This window comes from Elephantulus edwardii, unplaced genomic scaffold, assembly GCF_000299155.1.
Source record: "Elephantulus edwardii isolate Elephantulus edwardi_28Jun2011 unplaced genomic scaffold, EleEdw1.0 scaffold00087, whole genome shotgun sequence".
Lineage (NCBI taxonomy): Eukaryota > Metazoa > Chordata > Mammalia > Macroscelidea > Macroscelididae > Elephantulus > Elephantulus edwardii.
The window spans coordinates 4,699,775-4,712,768 of NW_006399837.1; the positions used below are offsets into that span (position 1 = coordinate 4,699,775).

The 12,994-nt window shown below is 52.5% G+C and overlaps 1 protein-coding gene across 4 annotated transcripts in view; it reads right to left on the bottom strand.

The window, feature by feature from the left end:
• The window catches only part of PAX3 (paired box 3), a 132,547-nt gene extending 120,051 nt beyond the window's left edge, over positions 1-12,496 (bottom strand). For 2 of the 4 annotated variants that reach the window (XM_006890277.1, XM_006890274.1), the window contains exons 1-4: positions 12,398-12,496; positions 11,037-11,272; positions 9,573-9,702; positions 8,374-8,508 (exon numbers count right to left, since the gene is read on the bottom strand). In XM_006890277.1, coding sequence (XP_006890339.1) covers positions 8,374-8,508; positions 9,573-9,702; positions 11,037-11,272; positions 12,398-12,482 — 586 coding nt within the window. In that variant the 5' untranslated portion in view covers positions 12,483-12,496. The remainder of the gene's footprint in view (positions 1-8,373; positions 8,509-9,572; positions 9,703-11,036; positions 11,273-12,397) is intronic. The other 2 variants (XM_006890275.1, XM_006890276.1) reach the window with 2 other exon arrangements.
• Positions 12,497-12,994: the final 498 nt, after the last annotated feature.

The following is a 12,994-nucleotide window of genomic DNA, read 5'->3' on the forward strand; positions in this document are numbered from 1 at the left end:
CAAGATGTGTTTGTGTGTGTGTGTGTGTGTGTGTGTGTGTGTGTGTGTGTTCTCAGTTGTAATATTCATAGGAGCAAATTCTCAAGTCATTCTCCTCTCTAGCTGCTGGGTAGGTTTGAACCACCAACCTTTGGGTTTAGCATCAAGGCTTCATGCTCTCTACTAGTATTTGCAAAAAGGATAAGATGTGAAGGGTACACTAGCTTTACCTTGCATATTTGCTTATCTGTAAAAAAAGATCAACAAATAGAAATAAAAGCTTTGTGTATAAAATGCAAACATCATTATGAGGACAGCAATTACTTTTAAAGGACACACACACACACACACACACACACACCAATTTTGTTACAATGCAACAACTGACCTTCCTTTCTAACTATTCTACCCAGCCTTATTTACTGTTTCAGTCTACTGGTGTAAGACCAGGTGTATTTCATTCTCTAGTTGGTTCCAGAAGTATGCCTACAAAAAGATTCTTTTAAAAATTAAATCTACTTTTAAATCTCCATATAAGTATGTTCTTTGAATTCTCAAAACGATCCTGGAAATGTTTAATGCTAAAAAATCGCTGGTATTTCCTCTTCCTCCACTCTAAATTGGTCAGCCAGGAAGGAGATCTCATCTCTGTCACAAAATATTTTAAATCAACTATTTTATAATGTAATCCATTGGAACTGGGGGGAAATGAGAAATAAATGATAAATTAGCTCCCAGGATTGAGGGTTTATATTAATATACTATTATAGATGCTGTAAATCTTACCAAATAAAAGTGCCTAAGAGTGTAGAAGTCATCAGGATGAAGGGAGGAACTACACTAGTCACTGTGACCTTTAGCCAGTGTGACCTTTATTTAGCCAGTGTGACCTTTCCATGGTGAGTTCCACCTACTCTTTACCAAAACCACCACACTGACCACTCCATCTAGTTTCTGAAACTAGGAGGGAGGAACCTGCTCTATTTTCTCCCCCAGACAGGCTGGTGGATTTGAACCACTGACCTTCCACTTAGGAGCTCAGTCCATTCCTCACTATGCCACCAGGGCTCCTCCTTCTGTTTAACTGGGGAAAGTTCATCTCTCAAGTGCTGCACTAAGATATACAGTTCCTTGCAACCAAATTGCTACATTCCAAAGAGAAATTATCTGAGCTGAGTTTTTGGTGGTTGGTTTAATTAATTAAAATCTTACAGCAAAATGGGAAATGCTACAGATATCACCATTTGCTGTGTACAAGATAAGGCTGTTTGGAGAAAGCGGGCAGAGTGCTGCCACAATGTGCAGATGATGATTAATGTCACAGACCCACACAAAAAAGATGCATTGTTGAATGGAAAAGCCAATTTTCTCTGTAAGCTTTCACTTGAATCACAATAAAAACATTTTTAGAAGAAAGGTTTTTCTCGGGTTTCCCTTTCTAGAATAAATGTAAATCACAAAAGCCTTCTAAATTTCACACCACTGTTTTTTAGTAGGACAAAACATTTTTTTAAAGAGAAACAACCCTTCCATAATAGAAATGTATTCGTCTTAGATTTTTATCAAGAAGGAAAGCAGATATTGAAGTGATGACTTGATAAAATCTTCAACAACTTCAACAACTACCTATCTCCCCTCAACAAAGGCAAACTTTCTAACTCATCTCTCTTGCACAGAAATGTAGATAGACATCTTTGTTCAGTGGATATGCCTCAATGTGTAGTAACTGTGATTTGCACATCTCCTGTTCCTCTGAGAGCACAGCCCAGAGAGGAAAGCTTTCTGACAGGAGAGGTGCTCTGATTCTGGCAAAAACTCAAAAGAGTATTAGAGTTCAGCTTTCAGCCTGGCAAGGTGAAGGGAAAGCTGGGTTGTGCCATGTTCAGCCAAGGACTAGCATGAAATGAGGGTGGGGGTGATGCCCTAAGATGCAGAGGATGACCACAGGGTGGCTCGACCCCTGCCTGGCTGTGCATCTTCCAGAAGATTTCTGCAATTTTATTTTGCTTTCTCCGTGCCCTTCAAGATCACAGCTGCCCAGCTAAAGGGAGTCAGTGCTTAGGACACGGAGTTCCTCTTGGTACTGTAGTCGGGTCCAACTACAGCTGTGATCTGCTGTCCTTCTCATGGTATCTGAACATGTGCCTTATTCCCAAGGCGAAAACTCCTTTTAATCTACAGGCACGTGAAATATGCACATGCATTTGGAATATACAACCAAGAACTCACGAATGATGAATCTGGATCCAGGACAGGAGGAGAAGGCTAAGAGAGCTAGCTCAACTGACTCTAACTGCCTATCTCGGGCAGTCGGTCCACGTGGAAATGGTTGGAACTAAGTATTCTATATAGAGACCATCTGAGCAAAGGTAGATTTGCAACTGATTGGGGGAGGGGGCATATTTTAAGAGAAACTATTCCAAAATATTCACTAATGATTCAGATTCTGTATGTCAAGATTCATTTTGTTCTAAGTGAACAAGAAAAAAGTAAATAAACCCCCCCAAAAAAAATATCCAAGTCTGATAATTTAAGACTGAAATAAGCACAGAGAAGGGGATTTGGAAAATCTCATAGCGAGATAGCTCAGAGATGCCCAGCTGTACACGCGAACCCTGAATCCAGCATGAATTTGACAATCCCAGACTACTATGCTGGAATTTACAAACGAACCTTTACAGGAATTTCAAATATCATAATAAAACAAAATAAAAGCCTATCCAAATATATTGAACTCTTTAAAAAAAATCAACCTGAGAGTTTATCTGAAAGTCAACAGCCAAAGACGTCATAAAATGATTCAGGGCAACAATTCTCTCAGCATTCAACAGCTGTGCTGGGTATGAATTTGTAGGCTGTGCTATTGCTTCCAATTCTGGAGACTCTAGAAAGTGCGATCCATAAAACAAGCAAGTCTTTATTTTGTGCAACTTGGTCTAATTTACTGCCAGCATAATTTATAGTGATCTACTTATAAATAAACTCTAACGATGCACAAACTATATACACAAACACATATCAACTGGTATATTATAGGGGTTTGAAATATACCCGAGAATCATCTAACCACCTATAAACACAGAAATTATGGAAACACATGTAGGGAAATGCAGCTAATAGAATTCTCATTTTCCTGTGTATTTAATTATTCCCCGCTTAGATACGTCTTTTCTTTACATTCTGGAAGATAAATTTATCGACACACTCATATTGAGAAACGTTAGTGACATGAAAACCAGGAGCTTGTAGGCCTCCCCAGTCCCTTCCTAATGTGAACGTATTTGATGAGAGATTCACCTTCATAGCCTCAGTTCTAAGGCAGAAATCACCAGAGGATAATTAAAAACACCCCATGGGTCTCTCCTCCACAAATGGAGCTCGTTTTCGCTCCTATTTCCTAGAGAATTTGGTCAATTCTTCCTTAGAGGTTTCTGAGGAAAAGGAGGATTTTCCAAGAAGATAAATTGCAATGATCTGGCTTTGATCTCTGTGGTTAAGAGTCCCTCACAATAGAAGATGGCCACTGAGGGGCCGCACCCTGGGCCTTTTAATACCTAACAATGGTATCAACAAACAGCTACTTAATCAATATTTGGCCAGAGCTGCTGAAAACGTCCTTTTCAGATTTTAATTCCTAGTTGTAAAACAACCCCAGAGCAGCCAGCGAGCTAAAGCATTAAACTGATTGCTAATTGCTTCTGAGTGTCTTGTAAGCCATAGCTGAACGTTCCTAATGGTTTCTTAATCTTTATTTACCCGAGTAAATAAGTCACCTGTCTCAGAAGCCCCAGTCCACACTTTCTCAGCCCACCTCGGGCCAAATTCTCATCTCGAGCGGTTTGCTGGTTGCCAGTGAAGCCATCTCACCCCACTGGTAATTTATGAACAAACAAGGTGAACATTTAGCCTCACATCAAGGGAGGATTTCCCCCCCGCATCCAAATGTGCATATTTGGGGGTGTGAAGCCTGGGGTAGGCAGCTTACACTCCTGTCCTGTGACTGATTTCTGCAGGCGCCCTTATTAGGTCTGCCTCCCAGCCGAGGGGTTTTATACTTCAGCCCTGGGGACTCCTCAATGGCCCCTCAGTAATTATCACTCACTTGAAACCCCTACTGCCTTGATCCAGTGCTACCAACAATCGAATTAAGCCCCAGAAGAAACCTATGATTTCAAGCATTAATTAGAACATCAGCACGTTTCCAATAGGGTGGAATGTAAGTCTAAAACGGTGGCCAAAGAAACTAAACAAGCCAAAAAACCTAAACGTGACAAAGGTTGCAGGCCGGCCTCTGTGAGGGGGGTCCCCCTATGCCCCCACACACACACACTCTTCTCGCTCCTTCACGCAAAGAATGTGGCCTGGGGATCTCGGTCCTTCGCTGGGAATTCTCATGCACACGGACATGACTGGTAACTTCCTTGCTGAGCGTGGAAAATAGAAAATTTACTTTAAAGCAAGAAAGGGCGTTGGAATCGAAACCCCACTTCCACCAGAGGGATTGGGGGAGAGAATGGTCCGCTTTAGGAGCGGTTCCGCTACCCCAAACCTAAGCTCAGCTACGCTTTGATCGTAATCTGGGGAAAGGGCTGCCCCTCGTCGTCCCCCCAAACCATGCCTCCCCATTCCGCAGGGACTAGGAGGGGACAAGTGGCCTTGCCTTTTCGCCGCGCTCCCATTAACCAGAAAACGTATTTTCCCCACGATTTCTCTCAAAATGAAATCCTGCAGGGACCTTCCCAACATTTCCCCCGCAATTTGAGCTGCTTTGTCCTCAGAAGAGCGGAAGTCGCGCAAGTCTCCAGGTTTACAAACAAGTAGGGACCCCAGGAGAAGTCTGGCCACCGCTTTCTCCGAGCACAAAGCGGCGCTGTCTCTCGCTCAGCGTCCCGCAGGAGCGAGAAGCGAGGCCAGCGCCCCGAGCTGCAAACCTCCCACGCTCGTTGTGGGTTTTAAAAAAGGGGGGAAAGTGGACCAACGTGTATCTCCGGCCCCAATCAAAACATCAATTTGGCGATCTGGCCTCTCTCCCATCGCTCTCCCAAATTGTCGTTTCAAAGCCCGGCCAACAAGCCCGTAATTGTCACGACGCATCTAAATGTTTAAGCGCGAGTCTCGAGGTCGCGTGTCCACTATACAGTCTCCATCTGTCCTCTGATTCCATTACGGCACAAAGCAAAAATGTTTCCCAAAACTCGCAAACAGGAAAAGCGTCACCCTGCTGCGGGAGGGGGCGGCGGGAGGAGGAGGAGATGAAGGACCCGTTTCTATCGATTAGTCACCGCTTTTGTGTTAAGGGCTTTCTTTAAAATCGGGGCGGGGGGGAGTGGGGGGAGGCTGCAGAAATTTCACTAATGTGCGCCTCGGGCCAGGGAGGGAGAAGAGGCGAGGAAGGGGGAGGCGGGCTGTGTCTAGATGAAAGTGAGAAGCGCATAAAGGAGGCGATTGAGTCGGCTGCAGCCGGGCGAGCTAAGCTGCGGGCCGGCCGGGCGCGGGAGGGGCGCGGCGCTTTGGCGCAGGGCGCGGAGAGGGGGCCCGGCCATTGTGGGGGCGCCCGCTCGGCCGGCCGGGGGAGGAACACAGGCGCCCATTGAGCGGCCGCCGCGCCGAGCACGCTACCCCATGCCGGCCCGGGCTCCCAGGCCTCCGGCTGGCACAGGCCTGGGGCAGGGGCTGCGAGGTGGGGTGCGCCCTGGCCACTCAACCTTCTCCTCCTACCTGGGCCAGGGGGCTGGGAGAGTGGGCGCAGCCCGGGGGCGCAGGGAGCCTGGTGCGCGCAGGGGCGCCGGGGCCAGAGAGCACCGTATCCAGACGCTGCGCAGTCGGGGGAGGGGGGGGGCTAGACGTAGATGAGGGAAAGTGGAAGGGGCTGTCTAAGAGACAGAACAGAAGATGAGGAGAGTGGACTTCTTGGGGTGTGAGAGGCCTTCTCCTCTTGTCCCACTAACTGCCAGGCTGTCCTCAGGCCAGAGATGCCCCGGAAACGTATCCTCAGCAGCAAGGCGGAGGAAGACAGTCCTTAAGGAATGGGTGAGGCGCGACCGCCCCCCCCCCAAAGCCTCTTCTTTAGGACCGCCTTCCGGATCTCCCCGGTCTGGGGCGCAAAACCCCTTTATCTACCTCTATTCTATTTCCCAAGCGGGCCAGCGTACAAGGTTTGAGATGCAACCACCAGAGGGAAATTTTTGAGATTTCTAGACTTTGCTTCAAAATACACCTCAATCTGTCCTTCTCTGGGGCCCCTGGCCCTCCAGGGCTTATCTGCAAAGGCAACTTGTGGCGCTGAAGAGACCGATACTGCATCTGGCTTGACAACCCCAAATTAAATTAGTCTTCAGCGTGTGTGTGTGTGTGTGTGTGTGTGTGTGTGTGTGTGTTTTCAAGGACGCAGCCCCCGCTGGGGAGAAGACTCTGATTTTTAAAAATGGTAGCAATTGCGCCTGAATGGCAGCCGGCCCAGCTAGACAGCCCAAAAGACTAGAAACATTTTGTAGGTGAAATGGCCACTTTTTCCAGGCTGGAGAGTCCATAAAACTTCCTGGCACAGCAGCTATTGGGGCTCATTGAATAATTCATCCCTCATTGCAAGCCCATAATGTCTATTCTCAGGCCTTTGTGGGGCTGTTTTCTCTTCTTTTCTCCTTGAATTATAAAAAGGTTGCCTTTCTTTGTTCACATCAAGCTGCTGCGAGCTGGAGCTTTGTCTGGGCCGAGCTAAAGTGTGAGTTTCAATGGACTCTCCAGCCTTTGTGTCCCAAGTTCATCTCCAAGTGTAGATTGTGTAGAGAAGGCCTTCTTTGTAAAAGCTGGAAAAGTTGTACAAATGTTTGACCAGCTCATTTGGGGCGTTTTGTCTCCTCGGCCCGGCTGCATGTGCTCTGGGAGAGCGGGCTCAGCCACTGCCTCCAGCAACAAGTAGGGGAGTGCTATGGGCCTAGGACGCGCTGAGCGCCTAGCCTGCTGCCTGCTTGGGTAGGGCTGTTTTGAGGTTGATCAGCTTCCCGAATGTTTCCCCCCTCCCCAACTCCTCTGCTACTTCAAGCCCTGCAGTAAAAGCCAGGCTCTCTTCTCAGGGACCAAGGCAGAAATGCACTCCTCTAAAAAGAGGACCCAGGCTGGGTCCAGCGAGGGAAGCAAACAACACAGGCACCGCCATGCTCAGCTTGCTTTGCTTGTGAGCATCTTTCCGGCAGCCAGCAGCAAGCCAGAGCGTCTACGCTTCCCTTCATCCCTGAAAACTACTCTTTGGATTTGGAACATCAGCAGTTAGATGAGTGTCCCTCCTAACAGGCGTGCGGGGTTGGCACTGGTCTGTGACACCACTACTCTGGAGGGCCCATGGTCCGCCCTGAGGCTGAGAACTGAAAGTAAAAGTGACCAGCTCACCCTGTTCACTACCAGACCTGGGCTGGGGCTCCCCCTCATCGCCATGGGTGACTGTTCCACGTCTGTTAGGGTCTTGTCAGAAGTGAAGCTAAGAACAGGCTTCCCCAGGACAGAAGGTCCTCCACGGCAGCTTACAAACTCAAGTCAGGCCCTGGACTGAGAACTCAGGGGCGCCTGGGTCTCCTGATTCTTTACATTTAACAAAATGCAGCCATGCCCAAGGCCAAAGTCACTAAAATACTGTAAACTTGTGTGTGTGTGTGTGTGTGTGTGTGTGTGTGTGTGTGTATCTATCTTTTAAATCAGTGTCTGAAGACCACAAGAAGCAGATAAAGGGAAGTGGTAGCACTTCTGCCTGGGAAAGGGGTATCCCTTGGTGCTGACAGGCTGCAGACAGCCAGGCACAGCGGGATAGAGCCCCTGGGCAAAGGGAGGAACGGACAGCTCGGGCAGAAACCCAGTCCAGTACCCCAGTTTGTGAACCAGGGCTTGGGCTGGGTTAGCTTCCCACACACAAACCGGCCCAAGCCGCCACAACTGGAAATTAAGGAGGAAAGCCTCTAACGCGTGCACCAACACACATCATACACACCTTTAAGGCATCCAGTGTAGACAGACTTTGGGGCGCCTCTCCAGTGCCCCAAAGAGTTTCTGTCTGCCTCTTATTCACACTCTCCACGCTTCTGAGGTGGGAAATTTTATAGGGAGCCTCACCTTTCCTGAGAACTTAGACGCAAAAGCTGTTTTCACCACTTTGAAGCCTGAAGACCCTCTGTTCCCAAGCCTCCCCCTGCCTATCAGGCTCCTGGTGCGAGGAACCGGGTGGAAGAAAACTGGGGAAATGAAACAGCTCAGAGACTTGCGTCGTTTTACTCGCCCTGTGCGCGTCCTCGCTCTGGTGCAGGGCTGTGAGCGAGGAGGGACCCTGAGGGCGCCGCCTTGGCCCTCCCTGCGTCCTGGGGCCCCGGGCGCAGCGGGGCGCCCGCTCGGACCGTGGGCGCCGCTTACCTCTCTCGCTCAGAATGCCGTCGATGCTGTGTTTCGCCTTCTTCTCGCTCTCCTCTGCCTCCTTCCTCTCCAGATCTGCCTCCTCCTCTTCGCCTTTCCCGAATTTACTCCTCAGAATGCGGCTGATGGAGCTCACTGGGGACAGAAGAGGTGGGCGAGGGGCGCACACGGTTGAGACGTGCGGGGCTGTGCTGAGACGAGCCCCATCCACGTCCCCAGGCCTGGCCGGCTCCGTCTCCCCCCCCCCCAACTCAGGCAGCCCCTCTCCCTCCCACCAACCCTCTCACAGCCTCTGCTGTGGTCCCAGTGCCGAAAGGGGCCCTGCACGACCTCCCTTGCAGCTCGGAAACGCCAACCCTGCCCTGTCTTTGTGCGGGCAGGTTCCCTTCCTGCTCCAAGGACAGGGCTCTGGGTCTCCCATCTCGGGGAGCACTCTCGCTAGCCCACTCTACACACCCCACCTGCAGGCACAGTTCCCGTCCCCACTCCCGTTCAGAGCCACAGTGAACCTATATGCCCTGCAACCCCCCAAAATATTTGAGGCCATAAAGGGTTTGCATTTCAACCCCAGAATCGTTTCCTATTGTAAAATCAAAAGAAAATGCACTCCCCCCCCCTTTATTTTTTCCAGATTCTAGTCTGGTAAACAAATCCATGCTCTGAAATATCTCGTTCTCGAAGGGGGGAAAGGGAGTTTCCTTTTAATTAAAAACAAACTCTCCAGCGCGCCCTCGCCCTGCGCTCGCCCCTCTTCTCCTCCGCCTCCCCCAGGCGCCTGGGCGATGGACTGGGGTCGCCCGCAGGAAACTGGGGGCCTTGGTTAAAGCGCCCCCTCCTTCGAGAGCGCAGCCAGGGCTCTGCTGAAGCGGCCTCCTCTCCCTTCCTTAGGGTTACCAAAACATTTGTTTCTCTTTAAAAGGGAACATCAATATTAATAAACGCTTGGTCTCCGCCTCACGTTTCCTGCCTGGCCTCCTCTCCTGTAAGAAACCCTCTTTGGGGAGACCTCAGTGGCATCCCTTACCACTGCCACCCCCCAAATAAGTAATTCACCCCTCCTCCTTAAAGTGCCCTCCACGGCTGGTTGGTAATGATCCGAGGCTCTGAGGGGACTGCCTCCCCAGCCGGATCGATAGTTGTGCTGGAAGCCCCAAGGAGCGTGGGGTACCCGCTTGGGGAGGCGCCGCTGGTCCGGGTACCTGAGGGAACCGTGTTGCGGTCACAGACTGCATCCTTGAGTAATTTGTCTCGAATCTCCCAGCTGAACATGCCGGGGTTCTCTCGTTTGTACTCCTCGATTTTCTTCTCCACATCAGGCGTTGTCACCTGCTTTAAGGGAACAAGAAGGCCTGCCATTGGTACCGGGCGTTCTGGCCCAGACGCAGTGGTCACCCTCCCCTCTTGTCACCGAAAGGATCCCAACTTTCTGGGCAGTTGATTTTCACTAAGAGACCCGCTGGAAGTCACTCGAAAGCTAAGAGGCTTGGGCCTTTTCAGGGTCCCCAGAAAAGATCGGCCAATGCGGGTCAAAGAAGAAGGAGTCTAATAGCCTAGGGAGGGGGGATATTTTTGGGTCTCTGTAAATAAAGGCCACTCCTTACACAGAGCCCACCCCCGCAAAAAAAAAAAACCCACTAAACTACAGAGAGAATGCTGGGGAGAGAAACAGAAAAAATCAAGGTCGTTTCTGTCACCGGTACCTCTCGAAAGGCACCAAGTTAAAAAGGAGTGTCTCCCAGGATTTCACCTAAAGTAACAGCACAGATGAGGACAAGGTGAGAAGCCGGGATTTAGAGTAAATATGGCTCCTCCTACCCCATGAAAGAAGTTGCAGAGTTGCTGGAGAGGCTGTGGGAGGGCTTGGGGCCACAGAAGCGAGTGGGAAGTTTGGAAGTGTCAGCTGACCATAGCTGACCCTCTTTCTTTATTGTGCCCTGTGGCAACGAAAAATTACACTGGGTTTTCCCCACAAGCAGAAGAAAGGACAGACCTTCCGACTCCCCTCCCACTCACCCCATCCAATGTGAAGCTGGCCTCTCTCAAGGCAACCAGAATAATTTGGAGATTGCACCAAGTTGCTTTTTAAGAATACAATAAAATCAAATCGCCCTGGCTTTTTGCTCCTCCGAGGCAATTCCAGCCGGCGGAAGGGAGTGATTTAGGGCTCAAGAGGGAAGAGAAGCAAAAGAATACCCCAAAGGGCTCCTTCAGTTCGTTTTCCACGGGCTGGGCCGGGGCGAGCGCTGGGAAGCTCCTGGAGGGAGCCAACAGGTGGGCGCCCGCGGCTTGCACACTTCAGGCGATGTTTATGAAAAGAATTTGGGGGAACTCGCGGGCATAAAAATTCCCCACAAAAAGAAAATGTGCAACAATGAATGTGTAAAAATTTAAAAACAATTCTCCACGATCGCTACTTTAAAAGGGGGGGGGGTGCTGGCACGTTTGCTTAACGTTCAGGAACCGTGGGCCTAGCAGCCAACGGGTCTCCACGACCAGCCAACATACAACCGTACACACTTTCTGTTACTTTTTTTTTTTTCTCTAAAGAAAAGAAGCAGCTCTTGGGGAACCCCCTCCCTCGCTCTCTTGTCTGCCTTCTGTGCCCTGAACCCTGACGCCGGAGCCCGGCGAGGCCAGAGAAGGCCGCGGACCCGCGCGCTCACCTTGGGCTTGCTGCCGCCGATGGCCCCGGGCCGGATGGACCCCGTCTCCTGGTACCTGCACAGGATCTTAGAGACGCAGCCGTGGGACACGCGCAGCTGGCGGGAGATGACGCAGGGCCGGATGCCGTGGTGGGCCATCTCCACGATCTTGTGGCGGATGTGGTTGGGCAGCGGCCTGCCGTTGATGAAAACGCCGCCGAGCTGATTGACGCGGCCCTGGCCCAGAGGAGTGGACACTGGGGCACACGGAGAAGACGGGTGAGGGAAGAGAACGTCACGCGGGGCAAGGAAAAGCCGCCCAGAGTTCGCCCTGCGAGTCACAGCCTCCAGCGCTCAAGTGGCTGTCAAACGGTGCTGGCCACCGGGCCCTCCCTCGGCTCCACTTGTGTCCATTACAGAGCGAGCTGGGGTAAAGGGGACAGCAGGGCCGTGGGGGACGGGACCACAGGGCACAGTCACTGGCCCCAGCCCGAGACACCACCTTCCTTAGGGCCTGGGGGAGGATATTTGGGGGAACAGCCTGCGGCGGATGCGGGTGGAGAAGACACTTCCTTGCAAATGAGCTGTCCCCAGCGCCGGCCTCGCCAGCTTTGGCGCACTGGGCCTCCCCTTTTCCAAAAGGTCCTTGACAGCCCTCGGGGTATCTGGCTAAGAGTCAAAGAGACACCCCGAAAGGAGGCCACAGGCAGCAGTGCGTATCACCTGTTACACCTCAGAAAGCCCCAAAGCACTGGGGCCTGCTCGCTGCCGCCCAGGCCCCCTACTCTTCCTCTTAGATTCTTGGGCCCAAACTGAAGAGATCAGCGTGCCGGCCCAAGCGGCCCCCAAACTCGCCAACAGCCTGAGAAACTCTACCGGCGAATCTCCCTGCTCCCAGGGCTCCCCGGGAGTTTCGGGCGCTTTCCCCCGCCGCGTCCGGAAGAGGCTGCGATGCCACCCGGAGACCCGGGGAACTTTCCGCCTCTCGTTCCCACAGCGTCTGTGGCCACAGAGACTCTTGGCCAAAAGAAAAGTTCTGGAAAGCACCCAGAGTTGAACAAATGTGAGGGCGCGCCTGGGGCACTTTGGAGACGCATTTGAGCTCAGGATTTGCTTTCTGGTGCCCCCCGGGGGCCTGGGCACCCCTTACCCGCCTAGGCCTTTCCAAAAACAACAGGGAGAAGGAGCCTGGCAGGACTCAGGCCTGTCCTCCAGGCTCCGCGGGGGCTGCTGGAGAAGAATAGTAGGGCCCCCGGTCCCCCACTGCTGCGTTTCGTGGAAGGACTGCCCTGGACGGGGCTCTCCCGGGCGAGAGGAAGGAGCGGGGGGCCCAGACCCTGATGGGCGGCGCGCCCCGGCCGGCCTGCGCCGGCCTCGCTTACCTTCCAGCGGGAAGCCGCTGCGCGGGTAGTTCTGGCCGGGGCCGGGCCGCATCATCCTGGGCACCGCGCCGGCCAGCGTGGTCATCGTGCGGCCGCTATGCTCGGCGGCTGGTCCCGGGCTGACGCGGGGCAAGCGCGGCGCGGGGGACCTTCCGGGGCTCCCCGGAGCCCCTCCCCAAAAAGGCAGGCTACCGAGGGGCGCGCGCACGGGGGCACTGCGCGCTGCGCGCCCGGGGGCTGGAGAGGGGACCCTGCGCGGGGGGCGGTGCGGAGGCCCTGAGTGCGGGCTCCCGAGCCCAGGGCGGAGAAGTTTGGGGCGAGTCTGGGCAAGTAGCCCTGAGGCTGGGGGTGCCGGGAGGGGGCTCGGGGCGGGGCGGGAGCGCGGCGCCGAGTCTCCTCCCGCGGTGGCACGAGTGCGGGGAGCCGGGCTCGGGAGCATTTATTAGTTCTTTCACCCAAAGCTTGGTGAGGAGCCCTGAGCTGCGATTGGCCGACGGCGAGACCGTCCCGGGTGGCGGAGACACGCGCTGATTGGGCGACAGCGGCCACTTTCTCTTCCCATCCCCAGCGGGTCCCTGGCCCAGGCCGCCCCGGGAG